Raw genomic sequence first — 27,461 nt, 5'->3', positions numbered from 1 at the left:
ACGTCTATGCCGATGTCCCCTTTCGGTCCCCGAAAGACAAGATGCAATACTCCACGGTTACCACTGGATGTCAGACCATATGCACAGCATGTGAATCTAAGCAGATTAACAAGCATCAGAAACTATCTCACAATATAGTGCTGGAGGGGTTACTTGGTATCCCCCTTTATCTAGCGTCTCATGTAACATTTTTGTTACCCTTTCCTTGATGAATGGCTGGTGACAGTGGTTTACTTTTTACCATTGTTTGTTTTTACCGTGGGCTGCATTCGCCGCCACGTTAAAGCACCCATGGGTGCCATTGTTGTCTAAATGGCCCAGTCTTCTTTTTTCACCATTTCTTTGTGGAAAGGTCCTTGAGATCTACTCTGCGCGCCAAACCAGGTTTGATCCCTTTGTTAATTTTGCCTTTGGCAGGATTCACGAATGAAGCCTACCTCTGGCTCCAGGGTGTCTGGTGGGTGCAGGAAGCGAGGGAGGTGCCCGAAACTCCCTTTGCTTCATCTCCTAGGAGACAGGAATGCACTCTTAGGTGATTGGCCGGCTGGCTGTCTGGCAAGGACAGCCAGCCTGCTGGGTGACTGACAGCTAGGCTGGAATGAATGGGAGAACCCTACATAAAAGGCAAGGCTTTTTGGCTTGGAAGACAGTCGACCACTAGACGAAGGAATACGAAGAACTTGAAGAGGACGCCTGCTGCAACTCCAGGACCGTTGGTTTGCCCGGTGAAGCCCTGCTACTGTGTTGAAATTCCAAATTCGTATCGACGGAGAAGCCCCTGCAAGGACGACTTCTCCCTTTTGAGTTGGTGGGACCAATCAACTCCAAAGTAAGCCACCTGGACATCCCCTCAGAGCTGGTTGAAATTGCACTGCAGTTGCTGCTGGAACCGAATAGCCAGGGAGAGGAACACCAGATTGTGTGCGTTGTTTTTAAGCTGGCCAAGAGCTCCAGGAAGATCCTCTGACTCCCAGGAAGCAGGAATCACCGAGCCTGAGCCCCCTCAACAGAGTGTGGGACCCCAGATGCAAGGAAAGCCCATCTCGACAGCCAGGAAGTGCAGTGGTGCTATTTGCGGTAGACGTGAGAAGCTGAAACACTGAAGTGCCACTTGTTTGAAGATTGCTGGTTGCAGTCGGTGACCGTCACATTACAGTGCAGGAGTCTGCACTCCTGTCCCTGTTAGGCAATGTTTGAATGCAGTACCCTCTGGGAACACTACAAGCAACTATGACTACAGGTATAGGAAACCGAACCTTTGGTATAAGCTTGTACTACACAGTTTTGGTAGCGTGTTGAGCAGCCGGGCTCATCTCAAGAGGGGGGAAATGTGAGCAGTAGTGGAGTTAGAGAAAGATTCAGTTACAGGTATTCAAATAAACTCTTACACTCAAGGTTTCTTGCATAAACAATTAATAATTTATTTATCAGTCAGTTATAAAGCCTTCTTCAGAAGGGAGCAATAGAATAGTAACCCACAAATATACTTCAATACTGTACACTCTGAGTTTCTGAATCCGACAAGACCCTTTTGGGATGGCCCACAGACACAACCTACACCCATAGGTGACTTCAGTAACAAGGGTGCTGGGGACATTAATATCTTACTGTTGGCATTCAGAAAACTCTTAAAGTTGGTGGAAGGCAAAGGTTATTAGAACACAAGAAATTACAAATAGTCATAAGCAGGGCAAATACTTTCAGATAGCACTTAGAAGAGTCATTCAGAGGCCACCAGGGGGCGCACAGGCAATGGCTGCCTGAGTGCATAGCTCCCGCCGAGGCCCGGGTATCCCAAGGGATTGAGCCCCCCCCGATATCCCCCGCGAGCACAACTGGGGCGACCGACTCGGCGCCCCCCCCGCCCCCCAACGAGAGAAAGAACGGAGCACGAGCTCCCCGGGGAGCCGGAGCACGAAGCCCGTGGTGCCGGAGCGGGAGACGCAGCAGGAAAGGAGCGGCCTCGGGACCGCGAGCGAGGCGGTCTCACCCCGGGCGCACACGGCACCCCGGTCCGACGGACCTTCGCTCCCCCCACCAGCACCCCCCCCCCCAGGGTGCGGAGAACGACCCGGCCGGGGTCCGAGCCCCCGGGACTTCGGGACTTCGGGGACGTGGCAGGGGGGCGGCCCTCTCCACCCCTCCCCCCGCGGCCCAGTCCAGCGCGAAGAGCGCCGGGGCGGCCCGCGCGACGAGGAGGCGGCATCAGGGGGATCGGAGCAGGGCGCCTGGGAGTCGGCGCCCCCCACCCCCGAAAGTGAAGATAAGGAGCGGGGCGGCTCTCCGCCCCCTCCCCGGGAAGACAGAGGAAACCAGGTCTGCGGAGTAGGCGGCACCCTGGGGCCTGGAGCGGTGCCCCCGGGGACTCAGAGCCCTCCCCCCCGGGAGTGAAAGAAAGGAGTGGGGAGGCTCCCTCTCCCCCCTCACCCTCGGGGGTTACCAGCGCCGGAGCCCAGCACAGCACAGCAAAGCAAGGGGAGCCCCGGCGGGCCGGGAACCCGCCCCCCCCACAGGTGAGTGCCCCGAGCGGGGCGGAACCTTAAAAGCAAGAAGACCAAAGGCGGGGTCTGTGGACCAGGGCCCCCCCCCCGGAGGCAACAAGGCCCGAAGTGGGGGTGACGGGGGTGAGAGGCCCCCGCCAGCAGTTGGTGGGGCGTGTGCCCGCCCGGAGGTGCCCCCCCAGGACCCATGGAGCGAGCCACAACGTCCCCCCCCCCTTATTTGGATTGGAAGGTTGGGCCCTCTTGATCCACCACCCCCCCCCCACCCCAGGAGACCGGAGGAGGACCCAGAAGACCACGAGGCATTCGAAAAGGGTGTGAGGCCCCTGCCTGAGAACAGGTGGGGCGTGTGCCCGCCCCCCCGGACTTTTCCCCCCCACTTGGGTCACCTGTAGAGCGCATACCCAAGCAAGGAAGGACGGGCCAGTAGGGGACCCCCCGTCGGGGCCGCGGGGACCTAGACGACAGGACACAGGGAAGAACCATATGAGCTGGAGGGAAGCCTTGCAGAGATACCGCTTCCGGGGGGTTGAAAGAGGTCACAAAGGCTTAACCCGCGAAGGAACCATGGCCCAATCGGGGGAAGCTTCCCCCTCCTCGGCGGCAATGGAAAGGGGCTTTGCCTCGATCCTACAAGAAATAAGGGACATGCGCGACGACATTGCCCAAAAATTTGAAAAAATGGACCAGAGGGTGGACCAGATTGAGGACAGGCTCCTACAGGTCGAGTCCAACCAATCCTCCATAGCAGTCCAAGACATACAATATAGCATGAGGTTGGAGGCCCTGGAGAGGAGGGACGAGGAGAGAGCTTGGCAGATGGACGACTTCGAAAACAGGGAGAGGAGGAACAACCTCAGAATCTTTGGGGTGCCCGAAATAGAGGGGGAAACGGAGAGGGACGTCACCGGAGCAGTACGAGACATCATTACGCTCCTGTTCACGGAGGAAATGACAACTGAGCCAACTTTTGACAGGGTGCACAGGGCGGGGGGCAGGGCCGGGGCCCCCCGGTCGATTCAGGGTGCACAGGGCGGGGGGCAGGGCCGGGGCCCCCCGGTGTGCCCCGGTCGGAGGGACGCAGACTCAGAGGATTCACCACTATCAACGTCCCTACGACCTGCAAGTAGGTGGGGTCCGCAGAGGGGTCACAGACGCGAGAGATCTTAGGGGGCTCAAGGAGATGAGCCTCTAATGCAGATTGCCTGGCCGAGGTGGGCAGGCTGGTGGTTCGGCCAAAAGCCAACAATGGCAGAACTACTTGGCTGGACGCCGGGGCGGGGGGTGAGGGGGGACCACGGGAGTTGGGGAAGTTCAGTTACGGTTTGGGGAGGGGGGGCAGTTGGGGTTTTGTTTTAAGCCCACCCGGGGGGAGGGCGCGGGAGGAAAAGGGGAACACAGAGTCGAAATAACGGAGCACACGGGGAAGAGCGTAGGGGAGGAGTTGACCGAGAGAGAGAAAAATAGAGACTATGGCTGACGGGCTGCCCGCCCTGGGAGTGGGCTCACTTAATGTCCGTGGGTTAAACACCCCCACCAAGAGGTCCTTGCTCTGCAGGGAATTTAGAAGGGCACACCTGGATTTTCTCTTCGTTCAAGACTCACTGGCCACAGGGGAAGGAGCCCAAAATGCGGGGAGGGGGAATTGGCGAGGTCCACAGTGCATCCCACAAGTGCAAAAAAAGAGGGGTCGCCATCCTGGTAGCGAAACACATGGGCTTCGAGAAAGAAGCCACGCTGAAAGACCCGGGGGGCCGTTACCTGCTGGTGCGGGGGTCCCTGCAGGGGGCCCCATTGACCCTAGCGGCCATCTATGCCCCAAACGAAGGCCAAGCCCAGTTCTGGGAGGAGGTGGGGGACAAACTCAAATATTTCATCCATGGCACGGTGGTGGTGGGGGGGGACTTCAACATGGCTCTGGACCCCACCCTGGACAGGAAACGAGCAGGCCCGCAGTCCTCTAGGGCTGCGGATGAGATCATGGCGCGCACCTTTCAAAAAGTTAACATAGAATTGGGCCTGTTGGACACGATCCCCATCCCCAGATCAGACTCCCCCTCCTTTACATATTACTCGGCCATCCACACGTCGTTCTCCAGGATAGACTACCTCCTGGTAGACGAGACCCTCCGTCCATTTGTCTCGGGCCACAGGGTAGACCCCGTCCCCTGGTCTGATCACGACTTGGTCCGAGCTACAATAGCAAGGGGAGGCCTACACGAACGCAGAGGGAGATGGAAGTGCAACGACACGACTACCTGTTAAAGGACGAAGTCCTATCCCAGGAGGTCCTAGAGGCCATCACGGAATTCTTTGACCTTAATGACAATGGGGAGGTGGGTCCACATACCCTCTGGGACGCCTTTAAGGCAACCTTACGGGGAACCCTGATTAAAATAGGAGCCCAGAAAAAAAGGCAAAGGGAGGGCCAGGAAAGGTACCTCAGGGAGAAAATCGCCCTACTCCAACCTAGGGGTCTCCCCACGGTTCCCCTAGACAGCGAGCAGGTGACCGCATTGGACGACTACAGTCTCCAATTGAAGGATCTCCTCCTCCACAAGACGGAGAAGAGTCTCCAACTGGTCAAACAAAAGTACTATGAAAAAGGGGACAGGGCGGACAGGATTGTGGCTTGGAAGCTGAGGGAGGTGCAGAAAAGCCGATTAGTGAAAGAGGTTAAGGACGAGGTGGGAAAGGTAGGCCACGACACACCCCACATTGGCGAAGCCTTCCGCCGATATTATGAGAAATTATATTTGTCCGAGTACAATGGGGAGGAGGCGGAGATGGTGGGGTTCCTGAATTCAATCCAGATCCCGGCCCTGACCAGGGAGATAGCGGAGGGGCTGGAGGACCCGGTGACCGAGGACGAGGTAGAGCGTGCGATTGAAGGAATGAAGGTGGGCACTTCCCCGGGCGAGGACGGGTACTCTGTCTACTTTTACAAAAGGTTCCGCTCGGCCCTCTCCCCCCATTTGGTAAGTGTTCAACGCGGTGCTGGAGGGGGGGCCCCTTCCGGACTCCATGATGGAGGCAATTATTGTGGTGCTCCCCAAGGATGGCAGGGACCCTAGGGAATGCTCCTCCTACCGACCCATCTCCCTGTTGAATGTTGACATGAAGATTTTGGCCAAGGTGCTTGGGGGACGGTTGGAGGGGGTCTTGCCGAAGTTGGTCCATGGCGACCAGGTAGGATTCATTAGGGGGAGACAGGGCTCAGACAACATCTGAAAGACCATAGACCTGATGCACTATGCCCAGAGGTCAGACCTGGACGCGAGCGTCCTGTCCCTGGACTCGGAAAAGGCATTCGACAGGGTGGAGTGGAGATTCATGGAACTTACCCTCCAAAAAATGGGCTTTGGTCCACACATCAGGGAATGGGTGGCGGCTTTATATAGGGCCCCGAGGGCCAGGGTCCAAGTCAATGGTGGGTTGTCGGAGCCCTTCCCCCTGTCGCGGGGGACAAGACAGGGATGCCCACTCTCCCCTCTAATCTATATCCTCACCATGGAACCGCTAGCCATAGCAGTCAGAGCCCACTCGGAGATTAAGGGGATTAAGAGGGGGGAGGTGGAATTTAAGCTCTCCCTGTTTGCAGATGACATCCTGGCTTACTTAGTAGGCCCAAAATCCTCGCTCCCCCCGCTCCTCTCCTTGATGGCTACCTACGGGCGTTTCTCTGGTCTCAAGATCAACGCGTCCAAATCAGTCCTGCTCCCTATGAGAACCCGGGACCCGGGCTTGGACGCCCTCGCCAGCCTGGAGGGAATATCGGTGGGAAAGGCCTCCATTTGATACCTGGGAGTCCTCCTTACTCGGGACCTTACCAATCTAGCCCCTGCTAACTACGACCCCGTTGTGGCAGGAATCACTGCAGATTTGAGGAGGTGGAGGTCTATGATTCTGTCGTGGTACGGCCGCATGACGGCTGTGAAAATGAACATTCTCCCGCGACTTCTATATCTTTTCACCGCCCTCCCATCTGTAGTCTCTGACCGGTCCTTCAGAGCTCTTCAGAATGCAGTGCGGGAATTCATATGGCAGGGTAAGACCCCGAGAACTGCCAATAAGGTCCTGACCTTACCGAGGGAGGAGGGAGGGTTTGGATTACCAGACTTTCATCTCTATTTCCGGGCAGCCCAACTATGCGTCCTCCTAGAACATATGAAAGAGGGGTTGGGCACTTACTGGTCATACCTGGAGGACATGGACGCCCACCCACTGAAGATTCGGGACCTCCTTTGGGCCCCTAGCAAGTTTATTCCAAACAGACTCAAATCCCACCCAACCCTGGGAGTCCTCTGGACGATCTGGAGGGAGGGTCCCCAGACGGCACACCTAACATCATGGCCATCACCGATGTCCTCTCTTTGGGGTCACCCCCTCAAACTGGGAAGCAGGGGGTTCCGCAACGCCGAGTCGTGGTCAGACAGGGGAATGGAGTGGGCGGGGCAGATGTTCAGAGAAGGAGAATTCCGGCCATATGAGGAACTAAGGGACGCCCTCGGTCAGGGGACCCTCTCCATATTTGAATACATCCGCCTGAAGGGTATTCTATGCTACCAGGCCTGGGGCCAGAACCTGAAAAGACAGCTGACCCCCTTCGAGAAGCTCCTGGACTCGGCAACCTCCAGGAAGGGTGCGGTATCAGGGATGTACAAGCTACTGAACACGGTCAACCTAGGGGAGAGAAGGGGGTTCCGCTCGTTCTGGAATGACTTAGCGGGGGATGTGATCTCGGAGGACGCCTGGGCGAGAATATTTAAAATAGCCTTCCATGGGAACTTATTCACGGCGGATATGGAACACAACTTCAAGATTTTACAGGGGTGGCACAGAGATCCAATGAAGTTGGCTAAAATGTACACTGGAGTGTCCCCCGCATGCCCAAGGGGATGTGGCCAGGTCGGTACGAGAGGGCAAATGTGGTGGCACTGCCCGAAAGCCCAGGCATACTGGGAGAAGGTGAGGGGCTGGATCGCCGAAGTTTCTGATGAGCTTCTCCCCCAGAACCCCCTGACAATGCTGCTGGGCCTCCCCCCGGAGGACTCGGACATTCCCCAATACCCTAGGATGTGGGAGACAATGCTAAGGGCGGGAAGGGTAGCACTGGCCCAGAAGTGGAAGAGCCTGGAGACCCCATCGAAGGAGAACTGGCTAAAAAAGGTAAAAAACATGTACCTGATGGATAAACTGACGGCAATGATGAACAATAATTTGGGCTCTTTCCACGCAAACTGGTACGAGGCACAGCAGACATGGGGTTGGGATGTGCACTGATCCTCAAGGGGGACAGGGAGCGGACAGGGCCCCATAGTGGCTCCCCAGCAGAACAGCTCTATGAGGACTAAGTTTTTTTTTTTGGTTTTTCCCTTTTTTGGGGGGGGGGTGATGTTTGGGGTGGGTGAGGGGGGGGGGGGTTTGGGCCTGTTAATCGCACAATTTGTGAAAATGTTCTGTGCCCTTTTGTTATATTATGAAAATGCCAATAAAACAAAGTTGAAAAAAAAAATAAAAAAAAGAAGAGTCATTCAATTCAGTCAATGAGCAAAAGTCTTTGTATAGGATGCAGCACTTCAGGTAAGCAAATGGAAATGTCTTTGCACAGGTTTCTAGGAGTCTTTGATAAAAAGAAGAATCAAATGTAGGGCCACAAGCTGATTAGACTTGTGAGTTGTAAAAGTTACAAGCACTTCCACAGCAAGAGGTAAGTTCTTAGACTTGTGTTACAGTCCCTTGGTAAAGCAGAAAAGATGCAGCTGAAGACTTCTATTCCTTTACAGCTCTGCAGATCTCACTGTTCCTGGGCCTCAGTTGTGGCGACAAGAGAGAGGACACGCCAGGGGACTCCTGCACTACACCAGTACTGTCAAAACTGGCAACCGGCAAACTTTACTTTTAGTGGCTGTTTTGCGTTTCAGCTCCTTGAGGTACAGCAAATGGCAGTAAGCGCAGTTCCTGGCTGTTAAGGTGGACTTTCCTCACATCTGAGGTCCCGCACTCGACTGAGGGTCAGGCTTGGTCAGTCCTGCTTCATAGGAGTCCAGAGGATCTTCCAAAAGCTTTAGGCCAGCTTACAAGCAACACACACAATCTGGTGTCCCTCTCCCTGGCTCTACGGTTTCCTGCAGCAACTCTGAGGAAATTCAACCAGCTCCGAGTTGGGTGTCCAGGTGGCTTACTTGGGAGTTTATTGGTCCCACCAACTCAAAGGGAGAAGTTGTCCTTGCAGGGCTTCTCTGTCGATGCGAACTTGTCAAGTAGTCACTGCAGCAGGGCTTCACCGGGCAAACCAACAGTCCAGGAGTTGCACCAGGTGTCCCCTTAAAGTTCTTCTTTTGGGCACCTCACTCACTTCCTGCCCACCCCAGATACTCGGGCGCCAAAGGTGGTCTTCAGTCCTGAAGCCCACCAACGGCATGAAAATAAAGGGCCCAAACCTAGTTTGGCGCGCAGACAAACCCTAGAAGGACCTTTCCAAAAAGAAATGGTGAAAAAAGACAGCGGCCAGTTTAAACAAAGGGTCTTAAGGCGCCATCTTGAAAAAACATGACTCCCGCGATTTTTAGCTACCGGTGTTCGAGTGTCGGGAAAAATCATGGTAGTTTGTTCTAAAACCACTGCCACCAGCCATTTCAATAGAAAAGGGTAGCATTTGACTGCTACATGAGTTTCTAGACAAAGGGATACTAGGTAACCCCTCCAGCACTCTATAGGAAGATAGTGTGTGCTGGGTCTAGGAATTTAAAAAGACTAGTAACGTCAATTTAACCTTACATTCTCTGGGAAACAGTAGTTTATCTGAGAGAAGGTATGTATTTAAACCTTTGGGAAGTCTAAAAAGACATCCCTGTGTCACTGCACTGAGGGTGCTGTGTAACACACATGAAAGAGTGCCTATAGTTTTAAGATAACTCCATAATCAAAGAACACCAGTGTAAAACATACATCAAAATGCATGAAAGAGTGGGGAAAAAAAGGCTCACTCTCTTTCCAGGTAAAAAAATCAAGTCCTCAAAATCCAGCAAAGTTGCTGGGGGGTCTCTAAGGTGAAGGGAATTAGCACATTTATGAGAATTCTCCCTAACATATTTTTATTGTTGCATATTGCCCTTTTTAAAGGATTATTTAAAACTGGCCGTTAAATAATTTTACTAGAAAACCTTGAGAGTAAGTGTTATTTGTATACTGTATTTGTGGATTTCAATGCTACAACTCTACAGCTCTCATTTACCCCTCTTGAGATAAGTCTGGCTGCTCAGGCACTCTACCAACTTGCTTAGTAAAGACATGTACCAATAGGTGGGTTACCCAATACTAAGAGGACACGACTGGTGTAGTCTCCCACAGGGTTACTGCATACAATCTTGCCTAACCTTGTTTCACTTTTGCAGCACAACGCATCCTATTTGCAGTGTTTCTTTTGGCTCTCCTTTTTATATTTTTATTTTCCTTAAGAACTACTGTTCTCAAGGATAGGATACTTTTGATCCTTCGTTTTTGCTTTTGAGAAATCAGCACAAACCACCCTATGTGGAGTGCTAAGGGGTTACCTAGTATCTCCTTTTTCTCAGCTCCTGTAACATTTCTGTTACAGTAACAACCCTATAGTTATGGCTGGTGGCAGTGCATGTGTTCTGCTCACTTCAGTGCTTTTTTACTCACAGGCTTTATTCACAGCTGTGGCTAAGCACAGAAGGGTGACCTTTGTTCCAACATGGTGGCTTCTTTCTTGTTTTGCCATTTCTTGTGTTCTTTCTTGGTCCTTCTACCATCCTTTGAGGGGGCAGTCCTGATTTTAGTTCGGTCTTCGGAAGAAACCCTTTATGTAGCCCGCCGAGGCTCCAGTGTGTCTGCAAGGACAGGAAGCATGGGAGTATCCCGAAAATCCGCTATCTTTTGTCTTCTGGCGTGCCTGAAAGGAATCAATTCCCACTGGGGGGTTGGCTGACCTGATTGGGCAGCCACTTGCCCCCTTCTGTATACTGCAGGGAGAGTTCGCAGAGGATGAGTGTGAAATCCAAATAAAAAGGTTAGGTTCCTGAGGCAGAAGGCAAGTCGACCACTGGAACAGAAAGACCAGAGACGCCTGCAGTCTCTTCCAGCAACCACGAAGAGACCACTGCTGTCCTGACCCAGTTTTCAAATCTCAAGAGGAGCTCCGAAGAGTTTGACTCCTTCCCTTTGGCTGGTGGGACAAACTAGCCAAAAGATGACCTGCAGAATGAGCCATCCCTGACGTGCTGTGACCTGCTGGGCTGCAAACTGCCAATACCAGGGGACCTCGAACCCCATTACAGTGACTCATCTTCCCGTGAACAAATCCTCCCAGAACATTGGTGAGCTCTAGTTGGACGGCCAGAGGCAAGTCCCCCCCCTTCCTCAAAGTCCCCATACCAGAGTACAGGACCGAAGAACCGAGGCGGATTGACCGGGCAGTAAACTTTCATCCTTGGAGCATATGAAAAGGCACCAAAACTGCAGACCGACATGTATTACGTAGAATCCTTTTCTGAGAGTCCTTTCTCTCAACTGCGACATCCCTTCCAGAGTCCCTCCTTTCATCACCACGGCCAAGGAACAGGAGACTGGGTCCATCGCTATTGCACCATCGAAGAAACCAGATGCATCTTATGCATCACTCCTCGGGTACCGTGGACTCGGGTAGTACTTACCTCAAGCCATTTTGTCACTCCTGTGTTGCTGGAGTGCTGATTCTGGTGTTTGGGTGTTCATCCATACCGTTCGCCCAAGCCTAATGCTTGTATGCTTTAGGGAGCCTTTCCAAGGTGCCTGAAACCTGTTTAACCCTCAAAAGCACCATACATACTTGTAACTGAAGAATCCTTTGAAACTTTGCCTTTTCCGCTGTTGTGCCTTACCTGTTTTCCCCCCAAACTGACTTTGAAGAACTCATACCTAGTTCGGAGTGGACTGCTAAAGCCTTTAGATCATTGAATTAAGTCTTTGAAAGTATTGAACTGCTATTACTGGTGCTGAATAACACTTATTATTCCTACAACAGAACATTTCCTGAGTGGCTATGACAAGTGATTTTACTTGCATTGAACTGTATTCTTGAACTGTAAATTTCCCTACCAATGGTTTACTCACCTGAATTATTGCTTGTTTTCCAGTTTGTCGATTGGTTGGAATAGTACTTACTTACCTGAATATAACTTTGCCTTGTGTCTATTTTACTAACTACAAGTGTGTATGTGAGTTTCTTTGGTACTATGTTATTACTGAGTTTATTGTACTTCCCTTAATTCTCAGGGGGTATTAAGCGTGTTATAAATAACCAATTACACCCTACAGATCGTATCCTCCTCATAAGATAAGCCTGGCTACTCTGACAATCTACCACACCTTTGGGTAGTACAGACATATATTAAGAGTTGGGGCCTGTATGCCAAGGGATAATTTTGTAGAGTCTCACCTGTTGGTAGACTTTGGGAAACCTCCCCGAACAGCCTCCATCAGTAAATCTTCAATTTCTTCATCGCCAGGGGTTACATCTTGTATTTGGACCTGACTGGAAGAATCCTTGCACTGCAGCTCCTGGGCACATTGCACCAGAGCCAACGGGAGGGCAGGGGGGGTGTAAATAAACGCAAAGCATTTGGAACCAGTCCCTTTGTACCTTAATCTTCCATTGCACTGTCGTCTAACCTGGGTAGCATTCCTGAAACACTAAGGACACAATATACTTACTTAGTAACCTTGTTGAATATCTTCTTTTGAACAATCACCAACACAAGTAAAATTTGATTTTACCTACAGAGATTACATTCTGGAATTGTTGCTCCTGTGACTTTTGGGCACAAGGCACCATTCCCCTTATGAATTGAACTGCTGAAGTTTGGGAAATTCCGATATATCTTGGTTACATCTTTACTGCATTCATTTACTTACCTCTTCTATTTATGAAGTCATTTAATGCATTTTAAGAATCTATGGTGAATGTATATTTGTATATGATTGAGTACTGAGCGATATCGCCTGCTAGTTTCATTTTTTAGTGTGTGAGAAGGTCTAGAATAAATATTTGCTTTTTATACATTGCTGTCTAAATGGACTTATTGGTGTGCTTCACTGTGGACTCATTATGGACCCCTGACCCCACTCATTCTCTCCTGAGATTAGCCTTGATTGCTCTCCACGTTTACCTTGAATGGGTTTTGGCTAACCTCTGTTTCCTGTTCACTATAACTAGGGTGGCCTCCTAAAATCTGTCCACCAGGCCAAATTCTAGATCCTCATCATTGTGGAGTAGGCTGGTTGTAGATGTAATTGCTTTTTGGTTTCACTGGGGTGTAGTAATTTATGCCACATTAATAGCCCAATTCACCGGTATGGCAGTCATTCGGGTACTATTGTATGTATTTTTTAAAGTCCTACTTCTGGCCATTTTGTCTATTTTACTACTCTGCCACATACTCTTACATCCCATCTCCTTTCCTCCAAACTGCATGGGTGTCCCTCGCAAGGGATGGGAGACGGAACCCTTTTCACCAGAAAAATCTTCTTCCCCTCTAAATTTAGAGGCACGGCCCTGGGAGCATCCACTGCCTTGACTCCGCCCTCCGGTGCCACACCTCAGTCCCCTTTTCCGCACCGACGGGAACGGGCCGAATTCACCAGCGCTCCTGGGTTTGGCTTCGGCCATGTAATTTCATTCACGGATTCTTCCTCTATCGTCTTGTCTTTTTGTTCAATAGGTACTTGGTCCTCAGACGCCACAGCTCCTCCCCGGCATATGTTGACTTCAACAGGGTTCAGCAGGTGCCCATCCTGCAACAGGCCTTTTCCAACTTCAGACCCCCACGCCCTCTGCCTATGTTACCTTGGCCCAGCCCACGGTTGGCAAGCCTGTTCGGCGTGCGGCTCTCTGTCCTCGAAAGCGCTGAAGAACAAACTAGCCAGGTGGAGGGAGCTCTTTCAGCGGTCTCCTTCTGAGGACCTCAAGAGTTTCGCGAGACGTTCCAGGCCAGAGGTAGGGCCTATATTTTCATATGCACCTCGCAAGGGAGGTTCCTTCCCAGGGACTCTCCCACGCGGGAAGGACCAGTCAGATCCTTTTACCAACTCGCGCACTGAGGCTGTCACAGCTATCGGCCTTCGGGCTGAGGGGTCCTCGGATCCTCCCGGTGCCAGGGTTGAGAGGCCGCTAGGCTCTATTACCGGGCTTGTGCCTGAGGGGCTCCGCCCATGTACCAGCATCATGGCCGAGGGGGGGCTACGCCCTGTTACCGGCAGTACGTCCTAGGGGGCCCTTGAACGCAGCTCTAACGACCCTCGGGTCGAGGTTGATGCATCTACCGGGGCAAGTTGCGTGCCTCACACAAGAGATTTGGGAGAGGCTGGCCCAAGCAAGCCGAGCAACACATCGCAGCCACGTGGTAGGCAGCTCAACAAAATGGCTGACGTGCCAGATAAGGACACCCGTTTGATGCCTCTGCATGACTTCGGCGAAGAACGAGTATCAAGGTGGGACTGGCATCAACCAGGTACGTAGCCGACGGCCTACCCTTCTTATGCGCAAGGCTGTTTTCCTCTGCATCCATATGTACAGGGTCGGCAGCGGCCGCAGTTGCCTCTAGTAACCCCCTCAGTGCCCTCCTCCTCCTTCGGCCAGCGAGGTCCGGATCTTTGAGAGGTTCCTCTGCCTCATGAAGTCTCCTGATATGGGGGCTATCATCAAGGACGCAGTCAGGGAAGTCCTTCCCGCTATGCTAGCGGCACCACAGACTTCTTTGCTGACGCCTGTGGCCCCAGCGCAGCCGCCTCCTCCGGCTCCTCAGCCTACTCCACAGGCGGTTCCATACCAGCCTCCGCCTCTTCCTCAGCCTCCAGCGGTGGTCCCCGTGCCCCAGCCTCCAGCTCCGGATGAAACTCCTCCTCCAAAGAATCCCCCAGACTCTCAGGATACTGATGAGGAGGAGGATCCTGACACACCATCATCGACCAGGGCCTTCCACGAATGTATCGCGGGCCTGGCAGAATACCTGGGCCTCCCACAGCCTGAGGTCGAACAGCCGGCAGAGGGCATCCTCGCTGAGGTCCTCATGAGGCACCCTTCTGCCAGAACGGGAATTCCACTGCAAACCGATGTAGTCTCCCTCGCCAAGTACAGGCAGATGGAGGGGGATACACTCTTGCTCTCCTCCCATCCTCAGCCACACTCCTCGGTGATCACTGCAGCATCACTGTACTCCAAACCTTAGTCGTCCTCGTCTTCATCGACGGCACTGTTAGGCAAGGAGGAGAAAACCTTGGAGGCATACGGTAAGAAGCTGTATTCCAACGCTTCCTTGCACCTGCAACAGGACAATGCAGATGCCATGCTGGCAGCCGCTAACCAGAGATTATGGTGGGAAATTGCCGAGTTCCTCCCGGAACTCCCCTCCCACAGCCAATCACATTTCAAGGCGGGGCTAGCCGAGGCCAAGCTCGTGGCGCAGGATATCATGGAGTCCACGCTAGCACACATCGATCCTCTGGACGTGCCATCTGTATTGCCATGGACATGAGAAGGATGTCCTGGCTCCGGGCAACCAAGTTCAACCCGGATGTCCAGGAACGGATTCTAGATCTGCCCTTCGAGGGCAGTGACCTCTTCCACTCCAGCACAGACGAAAGAGCTGGATGAGAGGAAGAATAGCTCTCAGACGGCTAAGTCTTTATCCATTCTGACAAAGGCCATGCCCAAAGCGTACTCCCAGTCTCAGCAACGCTTGGATAAGGGTTGCTCATCTGGAGGCTTCCGCGGCTTCCAGGAACGGAGGTCTAGGCAGCCGGAACACTCGCCGACCCCCTAGCCTGCGCAATCATCAAAGTGGGTGGGGGAAAGGGGCTTTTTCTTGTCCGCCTCTGCCTCCGGGAGGTAAAAAGTCATGACAGACCCACTCGGGACCCCTGGATCCTGCCAGTAGTATCCTTGGGGTACCGTCTGCCTATTCCTGCCTCTCCTCCCTCCTCTCACCCGTTTCCGCAAGTTGGGACAGCAATTCTTTTGGCTGAGATTCGGGAGCTCGTCCTGAGCCAGGCCATAGAGGAAGTCCAGCCTCCGAGCGGGGCTCGGGCTTCTACTCCAGGATCTTCACCATTCAGAAAAAGAACCAGGCTGGCCTGAGAGTTGTACTGGACCTTTCCACTCTCAACCCCTCCTTACCTCTCCAGAGGTTCAAGATGGTGACGCCAGCTTTTCTTGCGGACACTATGCAGGGGAGACTGGATGTGCTCCCTGGATCTGAAGGACTCCTATCTGCACGTCCCGATCTGGCAACCCCATTGGTCTTTCCTCCGGTTCAGGATCATGGGATTCCATTTTCAGTACAAGGTCCTCCCTTTTGGCCTCAACTTGGCCCCCAGGGTCTTTACCAGTCTCATGAATGCAGGTGGCAGCCCTCCTCCGGGCTCAGGGCCTCGATATATACCCCTCCCTAGACGACTGGCTCGTCGGGGCTACATCTCAGGAAGCAGTTCACCACTCCTCCCAGGCACTGATGAACATGCTACACGACCCGGGCTTTTCGCTCAATCTCAAGAAGTCCCAGCTGGAATCCACACAGTTGTTGACCTTCCTGGGCCTCATCTGGGACACGTGGTCCGAGAGGGTCTTCTCCTCGGAGGACATGATCTCGGCCATCAGGAGGGCCACGACCCACTTTCTCAGCCGAGGTGCTACTTCGGCTTGGTGGTAGCAGCTTTTGCAGCGGTACTGCTGGCTGTCCCCCACACAAGACTCAGGATGAGAAGGATTCAGCTCCACTTCTCAGCGTTGTGGAACCAGGAGAGGGGATTGCAAGCCGAATTCATCAAGATCCCCACCTCTCTCTCCACCCGGACCTCACATGGTTGTCTGAGGACTGCAACCTGCGGACAAGCAAGCCCTTCAGGCCCCCCGTCCCACAGGTGACGATTACCAGACTCATCCCTCGAGGGCTGGGGAGCCACCCTGGAGGACCTCTCGGTCCATGGCACGTGGTCCCGTCAGGAACAAGATTACCACATAAATTGGATGGAACTGAACGCCATCTGGTTAGTGCTCAGAGCCTTCCTCCCACGTCTCAAGGGAAGGGTTGTCCTCATCCAGACATACAACTCGACCAGTATGTACTACATCAACAAGCAAGGGGGTGGGGGGGAACCAGGTCCCCTGCCCTATGCAGACTGGCGATCAACATGTGGGAATGGGCCTTGGAGAACGGGATCTTCCTCATGGCAGTCCACCTTACGGGGGAATCCAACCTGGAAGCGGACAGGCTCAGCAGGTTGGGAGCAGACAACTACGAGTGGCAGCTGAACGACCTCGTTGCACAGGAGATCTTCCACAGATGGGGCCTCCCCCAGGTGGATCTCTTTGCCACCAGGCACAACAAGAAGTGCCCCCAGTTCACCTCCTGACTCCATGGGCGACGCCTAATGGATCAAGTGGAACAGCATGTCAGCCTACGCCTTCACGCCCTGATTCAGAGTGCTTTGCAAGTTCAAGGAGTCTCACCAGCTCAACGTCATTCTGATAACTCTGTGGTGGCCAGCCAGGCCTTTGTTCTCGGAGCTGCTTAGCCTCTCAAAGGTCTCTCCAATCCACCGCCTGATGGGCCCAGCACATCTTCTGACACAACAGGGGGGCAGGGGTCATCCACCCCGCCCCTCAGAAGCTGGCCCTTACAGCATGGTTCCTGAGCAGCGACGGTGACGCTCAGCCACCTCAACCTATCCCAGGCCAATCTGAAAATCATACAAGGGGCTAGGAGCAGGGCTACCAGAGCCCAGTATAAAAGTAAATGGACCAGGTTCTGCGACTGGGCCCACTCCAAGGATATCGACCCGCTGGCTTGTTCGCTGGACGACCTACTGTAATTCTCAGCGCACCTCGCCAACTCTGGCGTGCAGGTGGACACCTGCAGCACATGCCTCTCAGCCAATGGGGCCTACAGGAATTCGGAGGAAGGGGTCTTCTCCTCCTCCAACCCGATTGTCAGACATCTGGCCGGACTCGCTGGACTCTACCCACCCATCAGGAAGCCACACCCCGTGTGGGATTTGAACCTAGTCTTGGACGCCCTCGCGCACAAGCCGTTTGAGCCTATGGCGTCCGTGGACATCAGGCTAGTCACCATCAAGACGGCTCTACTAATCGGCCTCACTTCGGCATGCAGGGTCAGCGAGATCCAGGCCTTAGTCGCCTCAGAGCCGTACACTACCTTCCACAAGGATAAGGTGGTCCTGCGGACCCATCCGGCATTTCTACCTAAAGTGCCATCAGCCTTTCACCTAAACGAGGAGATCATCCTTCCCACATTCTTTGCTAACCCAAAGGACGAGCCTCAGAGATTTTCTGCAGTGCCTAGATGTCAGGCATGCCCTGAAATTCTAACTGGACAGGACCAAGGGCTTCCGCAAGTCAGATGCCCTATTAATCACTTTTGGAGGCGCCAGGCCATGAGGCCTCAAAAGCCTCCATTTCCTGCTGCATTGTCTCTGCCATCAAGGAAGCGTACGAGGGCCAGCATAGACCCCTTCCGGCGAACATGCATGCCCACGCGTTCAGGGCCAAGGCAACGGCCATCGCTTTTCAGCGCCATGTCCCCTGGCAGGTTATAAGCAGGGCGGCCACATGGGCTACTCCATCGGCTTTCTGTAAGCATTACTGTTTGGATGCCGGCTCCAGGTCGGATGCGGCTTTCGGACAGGGGGTTCTCCAGAACCTGTTTGCTTAAGAAGGGTCTCCTCTCCACCCTGGGGCTACATTCAGTTGTAATCGCCCAGGCAGTATGGAGGCAAGAGGACAGGACGTAGGAATAATTGGAAGTTACTCACTGTAGTGACCAACGTACTCTTAGTCCATAGTCCCCTTTCCGCCATACGTCCCACCATCCTCCCCCCTAATAATCTGGTGTCATTAGACAATGGTAAATCTATTGTCGACGCGTCTTTGGGGACTGAGGAGTGGCGCCGGAGGGCGGAGTCAAGGCAGCGCATGCTCCCAGGGCCATGCCTTCTGCGCGCCTCTAAATTTAGAGGGGAAGAAGATTGTTCTGGTGAAAAAGGTTCCGTCTCCCGTCCCTCGTGGACTAAGAGAATGCCGGTCACTACGGTGAGTAACTTATAATTTTACTACTAGGGGAGTCTGGTGAACTTGAGGGAAAGGCTGCCTAGATGTGTAGGGACTCCTCACACCTTGAACACAGAGCTGAGGAAAACCCTCAATACCGTAAACCTGCTTTCAAAAGGTGCGAAATATGGAAAGGACTTTGAGGGAATTAACCAAAATTTAGGCAACTGTTTTACAAAACAAGTGTGTAGTTTCTGCAACAGTGCAGACCTGCAAGATAGCTTTATAGATGTTTTCCTGGTTTGAAAAAGTAATTTTTTGTGTTTTCCTGGCAGATTTTGGGCCCAATCTGAATTTTTATTTTCTGTTTCCCCACTGCTCATTGATATGGGCACTGTCCTCTGACTTTAAACTCACTGTCATGTATGATTCCCTTAATTTTCCCACGCCGATTACTCTTCCATACTCGCTGCCTGCATTAATGGTCTCCTGAGTGCTGATCGCTCAAATGATTCACTTCGAAGTAGTGTGTTACAAGCAACCAACACAACACAAACGTATTCTCCGGGGGATACAAAAGGGCGCTGCTTTCATGTTATTAGACTGAAGGGAAGGGGCTTCAGATATCGATGGGACTGCTGTGTTCATTTTAGGGCTCTGAGTTGGGTTTGGGCTTTGTAGGACATTCACAAGCAGGCCTCAGGCTGGATGTGTCAGAGGGCGATGACTCCTGCTCTACTCATAAACAGTCATGCACCTTTTGAGGGGTTGCCTGGGGTTCCATCTCATTGGGCTGGGGCGGTCTACAAAAGCCGATGGGACCTGCAGCTCTTATTGACTCGTAGAGCTTTAAAGAATTTGGGAGCCCATCAGTAGACTCCTGGGACTCTAGTTGGGTTCGCTAAGGGTAGGGCTTTGGGATTTTGTTTTGGGTTTGGAGGAGGATGCGGGAGGGGGGGGTTACAGTATAAAGTACTGGGATTGCAAGGAACAATGGCACCTGCTGCTCGAACAATGACCCATGGACCTTTTTGAAGAGCGTTTTGGATCCATGACTCTTGTTCCATCTTCCCAACCTGTAGTATTTAGGGAGGGATCAATACTCTTCTCACTCTTCATCTCCCCATCCCACAGGAGTATGAGAAGCTGGCTGCCCGTTTGGACGGAGCCCGAGTGCCATTGATGGAGAAGGTGAAGCGGTTCTCGCCTGCCAGCAGTAAAATCCCCATTGTTGAAGAAGCAGAGGAGCATGCACGTCTGCTAAACGAACTCGCAAAGAATCTTTCTAGGTGAGTCTGGGCATTAGGGAAGGAAAGCATTTGGAAAGTGAGGTTCAGACCTGCACATCTGCACGTAACTTTTATCTGCAGGTCCTGACTGTTAGGACTGATTTTCCATACTGATGGACAGATGTATAGAAGGCCAACTTGTATTGTGAAAGGGACAACTCTGGGGGCTGTAGCCTAACCAATTCAAAATGGGAAGTAGAGAGGTCTAGGCGAAGTCTCAAGAGGTGGTGAACTTGTAAGGGGTCCACAATGAGCACACACAGTGAAATAGTCAAGGAACACACTTAGACAAACAGGTATAAAAATACTTCTTTACTTATGGCCAAATAACATTGAAAAATGACTACCTTCACTCAATACTAAAAATTAGATACATATATACACTTACTGGAGTAGGGCAAAATACATACCAATTCCCCTGAAAAGGAGGTACGGATTAGTATTGGCACTACTGTGTGAACAAGCAATGGCAAAGTCAACGTAATCTAAAAGTAATCTAAACACTTTTAAAAGGGAGGCAGGTAAGTATTGCTATAACTCATCACCCATACTCCAATTCTTCACAGCACTTGGTAGGTCGATTGAAGAGGGTACTATGGTTCTTTTCCCGCCGTCAGCCTCGGACCTTAATTCCCAGGGGTTGCAGGTTTGAGCAGTTCTCCGGTCGTGGACTATTGCTGGTGCAAGGTCTTCCAGTGAAAAAATTCAAAAGAACTCGATGCAGGGCCCCTCTCAGAACAGGAATTGATGCATGTAAGCATTTTCCGACGATGGCCACCAATGCACGGCGATGCAAAAGGATTCACTTGCTGAGGTCAGACTTTCCCTCCTATCTCGGGTACCCTTGATTCTAGGAGCATTGAATCTTGCAGAGGTAAGTCTTGTTGCACAAGCTGATGATTCCCCCAACCCCCAAGTTCCTCAGAACGGAGAAGTCTGCAGCACTGTAGCCCAAACTCAGAGTTGGTCTGCCACAGGGCAGATTTAGGGCACTTCCGAAGGTTCTTCTTTGTAGGACTCTGAGCTGGCGTTGAGAATGGATGTTCCCTCCAATCCAAGGGTCGCAGCTCCTTTGCAGGACTGCTGGAGATTCTCCACAGGACAGGGCTCTACCAGGGCAGCAGCAGAAGTTGGTCGCCAAACCACCTTTTAACAGGTCCATGGTCTCCTGCAAGTCTTGTAGCTGACAGGAGTCTTGGCTCCTTCAGTTTCTTCCAGGATATCTCCAGAGTGGGTTCAGGGGTCCACTTCATATCCTAAAAGCCAGGTAAGCACAGCAGCTCCCACTAGCCAATGACAAATATCTCTGCTCTTTCTCTCCCCTCTTTCTCTTTCTATTTCGCTCTCTCTCGCTCTCTCTCTCTCTCGCTCTGTCTCTCTTCCCCCCTCTCTCTCTCTGTCTCTCTTCCCCCCACGCTCTCTCTCTCTCTCGCTCTCTCGCTCTTCCCCCTCTTTCTCTCTCGCTCTCTCGCTCTTCCCCCTCTTTCTCTCTCGCTCTCTCGCTCTTCCCCCTCTTTCTCTCTCGCTCTCTCGCTCTTCCCCCTCTTTCTCTCTCGCTCTCTCGCTCTTCCCCCTCTTTCTCTCTCGCTCTCTCGCTCTTCCCCCTCTTTCTCTCTCGCTCTCTCGCTCTTCCCCCTCTTTCTCTCTCGCTCTCTCGCTCTTCCCCCTCTTTCTCTCTCGCTCTCTCGCTCTTCCCCCTCTTTCTCTCTCGCTCTCTCGCTCTTCCCCCTCTTTCTCTCTCGCTCTCTCGCTCTTCCCCCTCTTTCTCTCTCGCTCTCTCGCTCTTCCCCCTCTTTCTCTCTCGCTCTCTCGCTCTTCCCCCTCTTTCTCTCTCGCTCTCTCGCTCTTCCCCCTCTTTCTCTCTCGCTCTCTCGCTCTTCCCCCTCTTTCTCTCTCGCTCTCTCGCTCTTCCCCCTCTTTCTCTCTCGCTCTCTCGCTCTTCCCCCTCTTTCTCTCTCGCTCTCTTGCTCTTCCCCCTCTTTCTCTCTCGCTCTCTCGCTCTTCCCCCTCTTTCTCTCTCGCTCTCTCGCTCTTCCCCCTCTCTTTCTCTCTCGCTCTTCCCCCTCTCTTTCTCTCTCGCTCTCTCGCTCTTCCCCCTCTTTCTCTCTCTCTCTCTGGGAGACTGCACCAGCCTTGTCCTCTTGGCAATAGTTAACCCAACCTTTGGTATACCCAAGTTGGTAGAGTGACTGAGCAGCCAGGCATATCTCAAGAGGGGTCAATGTGAGCTGTAAGGTTATAACATAGAGATTCACAGTGACAATTATCCAAATAAACTCTTACACTCAAGGTTTCTTGATTAAACAATTATTTAAGTCAGTTTGAATAAGCCTTCTTTGGAAGGGAGCAATATATATAACACAAAAATATACTTCCAAAATACACTCAGTTTGAATAAATCATTAGATACCCATTTGGGATGGCATACACACTTCCTACACCCAGAGGTGACTTAAATAACTAGGACACTGTGGACATTAATATATCACTGGCACATTTAGAGCAATACTGAGTTTGGTGTCAAACTGTAAAGGTTTGGGAATAAAACAATGGTTAACAAATATTCTTAAGCAAGTAAGTACTTTTGAACCCCCCCAATGCAAAGTAAATGAACCCTTTTCCCAGCTACATACGTTATAGAATGTGACTTTTGTTGAGGGATAGTTAAAGCACGAAGCCGGAGGATAGTCATTCAGGGAGCCAGGACAGCCAATGCTAGTTGAGCAAAGACGAGGTGAGCGGAAGCACTTCTTGAAAGTAAGTAAAAAGTCTTGCACAATGTTTTAGTCTTTGTAGAAAATAGAATCACTGTAGGGCCGTGTTAGGCAAGATCGTATGCAGTACCCTTTGGGTGCACTACAACAATCCTGCCTTCTTGGCAATAGGGACCCAACCTTTGCTATAAGTCTGTACTACACAGGTTGGTAGCGTGTTGAGCAGCCAGGCTTATCTCAAGAGGGGTCAATGTGAGCAGTAGGGGAGTTAGAGATTCAGTGACAAGTATTCAAATAAACTCTTACACACAAGATGTCTTGCTTGAACAATTTTTAATTTAACAGTTTGAGTAAGCCTTCTTCGTAAGGGACAATATAATAGTAATGCACTCCAAAATAAACACTCTTAGTTTCTCTAAATAAGCAAGTACCCATTTTGGGATGGCACACAGACACTTCCTACACCCTCAGGTGACTTAAATAGCTAGGACACTGTGGACATTAATATATATCTGTGGCATTTAGAGCAATACTTAGAAGTATGTCAAAGAAAAAGGTTATTGGAACAAAACAAGAGATCTCTCAAATATTCTGAAGCAGGTAAATACTTTTGGTAACCCCCAATGCAAAGTAAGTTAACCCCTTCCTGAGAGGAGGACAAAACACAGTCAGAGGGAAGAAGAGTCATTCAGGGAGCCAGGCCAAAGTCATTTGGGCAAATGTCTAGATGAGCTGAACCAATTCTTGCAGGTTGGTAAAAGTGTTGCACAATATTTTAGTCTTTGTAGAAAAGAAGAAATCAAAGTATGGCCACAAGCCGATTAGGCTTGTGAGGTAAAGAAGCTGATAGCAACTCTACAGAAGCAACCAAGACAAGTCTCCACTGAGAACAAGTGAGGTTACATGTTACAGAAATGTGCCCATTCCCTCTAGCTTAGAGACCCCCAGCAACTTTGCTGGATTTTGAGGACTTTATTTTTTTAACCTGGAGAGTGAGACCCTTTTTCCCCACTTTCTCATGTATTTTAATGTGATTTTTTTTTACTGTTTCTTTTGGTTGTGGCAACTGACAATCTCCATAGGCATCATATTTTACATTGGGTCGCACAGCACCTTCAGTGCAGTGACACAGGGAAGTCTCTTAGATTCCCCCAAGGTTTAAATACCTTCTCTGGGATAAACTGTCTCCCAGAGCAGTAAAGGGAAATTGACTTTACTTACATGTGTAACTTTTTAGACCCAGCACACACTATCTTACAATATGGTGCTGGAGTGTTTACCTACTGAAAAACACAAGCGGGGACGTAGATGACCTCCAACTACAGACCAATCTCCAACATCCCCTACCCAGCCAAACTCCTCGAAACCTACGTATACAAACTAACCCAAGAATACGTTGAAGAACACCACCTGCTAGACCAAGCTCAAGTCGGCTTCAGACCCACAAGAGGTACAGAAACAGCACTACTATCCATCTGGGATGACCTAAAAACAAACGCAGACTCCAACACAACATCTGCCCTTATCCTGCTCGACCTCTCAGCAGCCTTCGACACAGTTACCCATGACACCCTAACCAAAAGACTAGAAGACATAGGCATAACAGACATAGGCTACGCTGGACTAAATCATTCCTAGCAGACAGAACTGAAACCGTCTGGATCAAACCCTTCAAATCCACCCCACGAGTCAACGACTGTGGAGTACCACAAGGATCCTCACTATCTCCATTGTACTTCAACATCTACCAAACCCCTGTAATCAGAATCTTCAAGAAACGCAACATCAAATGCTACAACTATGCAGACGACACTCAAATCATCTACAAGATCGAAGACACCCAAGCCGATCATTCAAACCTAACCGACTGTCTAAAAGAAGTCTTCAACTGGATGAATGCCAACAACCTGAAAATCAACCCAGGAAAAACAGAAATCATGATCATATCCAAAGACCAAGAGAAGGAAACCGCCATCCCGTGGCCAACGGAAATGGGATCTATACCATCACCATCTAAGGTAGTAAAAAATCTGGGAGTCCTGATGGACAACACCCTAACCTTAGAACCGCAAATAAACGCAACAGTCAAGAAATGCTTCTTCCTCCTCCACACGGCAAGAAAAATACTACCTTTCCTCTCTTTCACACACAAAACACTCACCATCGTCGGCCTCATCATGTCGAGTATCGACTATGCAAACAGCCTCTACCTCGGTATACCGGAATACCTACTGAAGAAGCTACAACGGATCCAAAACACTGCAGCCAGACTACTCCTCAAACTATCCAGAAGAGACCACATCACCCCGGCCCTAAAAACACTACACTGGCTCCCAGTAAAACAGCGTATCATCTTCAAAACAATGTGCATAACGCACAGGGCAATCAGCGGACAAGGAGCTGAATTCCTACAAAAAAAAATAACAATCTACAAGCCAACGAGACCACTCAGGTCAACCAACGAAATCCGACTGGAACAAAAACCTTACATCAAGAAGAAACTCGGAGGCACCGCTTTCTACCACCTAGCCGCGAAAACCTGGAACAACATCCCAAAATTAATAAGGAACACCAAAGACCACCTTAAATTCAGAAAATTACTAAAAACCTACCTCTTCAACACCGGAGACTAAAACCGAAACAACAATAAGACAAACGAATCATCAAAAAAGGACAGTGACAAACCGCTTGAACCGACAGAAGTACCCGGGGCACCAGCAGGGCTGACGCTGGACACAGGGGTCCACCCGCGAGACCCAGAGAAACGGATACAACTACTCCAACCAACCCTTACCATCCCCCACCGCCCTTACAGCCACAACTAGGTCCCACGAGGCTGTGGAACAGACAACATACCAACAATCATCACACAACCGGGTATATGGACACTAGCAGCGGCGCCAGTCATGTGGAAGGGGGGAGGAGCATGCAAGGTTATTAAGGGAGCGGGCGGAGGGGACAGCTAGATCCTCAAACGGCCTCGAATGGAAAATCGGGCACATACCTCCTGAGGCTCAAGGTGTACAAGCATCCCGTCGGGTAAGATTACACAAGCCCAACCGGTTCAGTCCAGGATAGAGATGACTAACGAATACCATTAACAATTTCCTTCTCTGCATACACCTCTCAAACTCCAAACCAAACACAACCACAAACCTCTAGCGCAGCAAACCGCACGAACTTCACTACACTGCAACAACAAAATAAAAAAAAACACATAGACTCGCACATCAGCACACGACGACTACCGGCCGCATACACCCCAGGCCCAGCCGACGGAACCACCGGGCTGAGGCTGCCAACAGCACATCACTGCAATCTTGCACTTTTCCAGCCTCCACCCACTAACCCACCACCCCCCCCCTCTTTCAGAGCCGTCAGAGCGCCAGGGGACCACTCCGGTGGTGATAGTGCGCGGTACAAATGACCTTTAACATTAACATTAACATACTATCGTTTTTGTCTAACTTCTCATGTAACAATTTTATGTTACCCTTTCCTCACTGAATGGCTGGTGGCAGTGGTTTCGTTTTTACTACTGTGGTGTGCATTTACCATGGGCTGCGTTTGCAGCTGCAGCAAAGCACCCAAGAGTGCCATTTTTGTCAAAAGGCCCCAATCTTCTTTTTTCGCTATTTCTTTGTGGAAAGGTCCTTCTTGAGATTTACTCTGCGCACCAAACCAGGTTTGGTCCCTTTGTTCGTTTTGCCTTTAGCAGGATTCACGAGTGAAGGCCGCCTCTGGCTCCAGGGTGTCTGGGGTAGGCAGGAAGTGAGGGAGGTGCCCGAACCTCCCTGTGCGTAGTCTCCTAGGAGACTCAAATGCCCTCTGTGATTGGCAGGCTGACTATCTGGCAAGGACAGCCACCCCGCTGGGTGAGTGACAGCTAGGCTGGAATGAAAGGCAGGGAACTGTATAAAAGGTGAGTCTTTTGGCTTGGAAGGCAGGGTAAACCACTGGATGAAGACTAACTTGTAGAGGACGCCTGCTGCAACTCATGGACCATTGGTTTCCCGGTGAAGCCCTGCTGCAACTCATGGACCATTGGTTTCCCGGTGAAGCCCTGCTGCAGTGCCGAAACGACAAGTTTGCATCGACATAGAAGCCCCTGCAAGGACGACTTCTCCCCTTGAGTTGGTGGGACCAATCAACTCCAAAGTAAGCCACCTGGACATCCATCTCATAGCTGGTTGAATTTCCAGAGTTGCTGCTGGAAAACATAGAGCCAGAGAAAGGAACACCAGTTTGTGTGTGTTGCTTTTAATTTGGCCAAGAGCTCCAGGAAGATCCTCTGGACTCCCAGGAAGCCGAACTGACCAAGCTCCTGCCCCCGCAACAGAGTGCGGGACCATAGAAGCAAGGAAAGTCCATCTCGACAGCCAGGAACTGCAGTGTTGGTATTTGCGGTAGACGGAGGACCTGAAACACTGAACAGCCACTGAAAGTGAAGTTTGCCAGTTGCACGTTTTGACCGTCCCAGTGCAGGAGTTCCCTGACATCCTCCCTCTTGTCCCCATGACTGAGGCCCAGGAACAGTGAGATCTGCAGAGCTGCACAGGAACACTTTGGCTTAGCCTGTTTTAACTGAATGACTCTTATTGGGGGATCTGAAAGTATTTGCCTGCTTAAGAAATATTTGTCGTAACTTATTTGCTCTAATAATATTTTCCTTTGTACTTGCTCTTACTAATTCTGAATGCCGACAGTAATACATTAATGTCAACAGCACCCTAGCAATTGAAGTCACCTGTGGGCGTAGGTCTCTACTGTATGCTATACCAAATGGGTATTTACTGATTCTGAACTAAGATTGTGTAATTTTGAAGTATATTTGTGTGGTGTTTTACAGTGCTCCCTTCTGAAGAAGGCTTACATTAACTGACTGGTAAAT

At 51.2% G+C, this 27,461-nt stretch overlaps 1 protein-coding gene across 2 annotated transcripts in view; it reads left to right on the top strand.

Moving 5' to 3' along the window:
• Positions 1 to 27,461, top strand: part of LAMA5 (laminin subunit alpha 5) — a 670,647-nt gene that overhangs the window by 466,662 nt on the left and 176,524 nt on the right. For both annotated transcript variants that reach the window (XM_069650738.1, XM_069650737.1), the window contains exon 55: positions 19,702 to 19,856. In XM_069650738.1, the coding sequence (XP_069506839.1) occupies positions 19,702 to 19,856 (155 nt within the window). The remainder of the gene's footprint in view (positions 1 to 19,701; positions 19,857 to 27,461) is intronic.

The sequence above is a fragment of the Ambystoma mexicanum genome, chromosome 3p (genome assembly GCF_040938575.1).
Source record: "Ambystoma mexicanum isolate Mex_15411 chromosome 3p, UKY_AmexF1_1, whole genome shotgun sequence".
Lineage (NCBI taxonomy): Eukaryota > Metazoa > Chordata > Amphibia > Caudata > Ambystomatidae > Ambystoma > Ambystoma mexicanum.
Note: the sequence above shows the minus strand (reverse complement) of the source record. Positions and strands in the feature narration are given on the sequence as shown.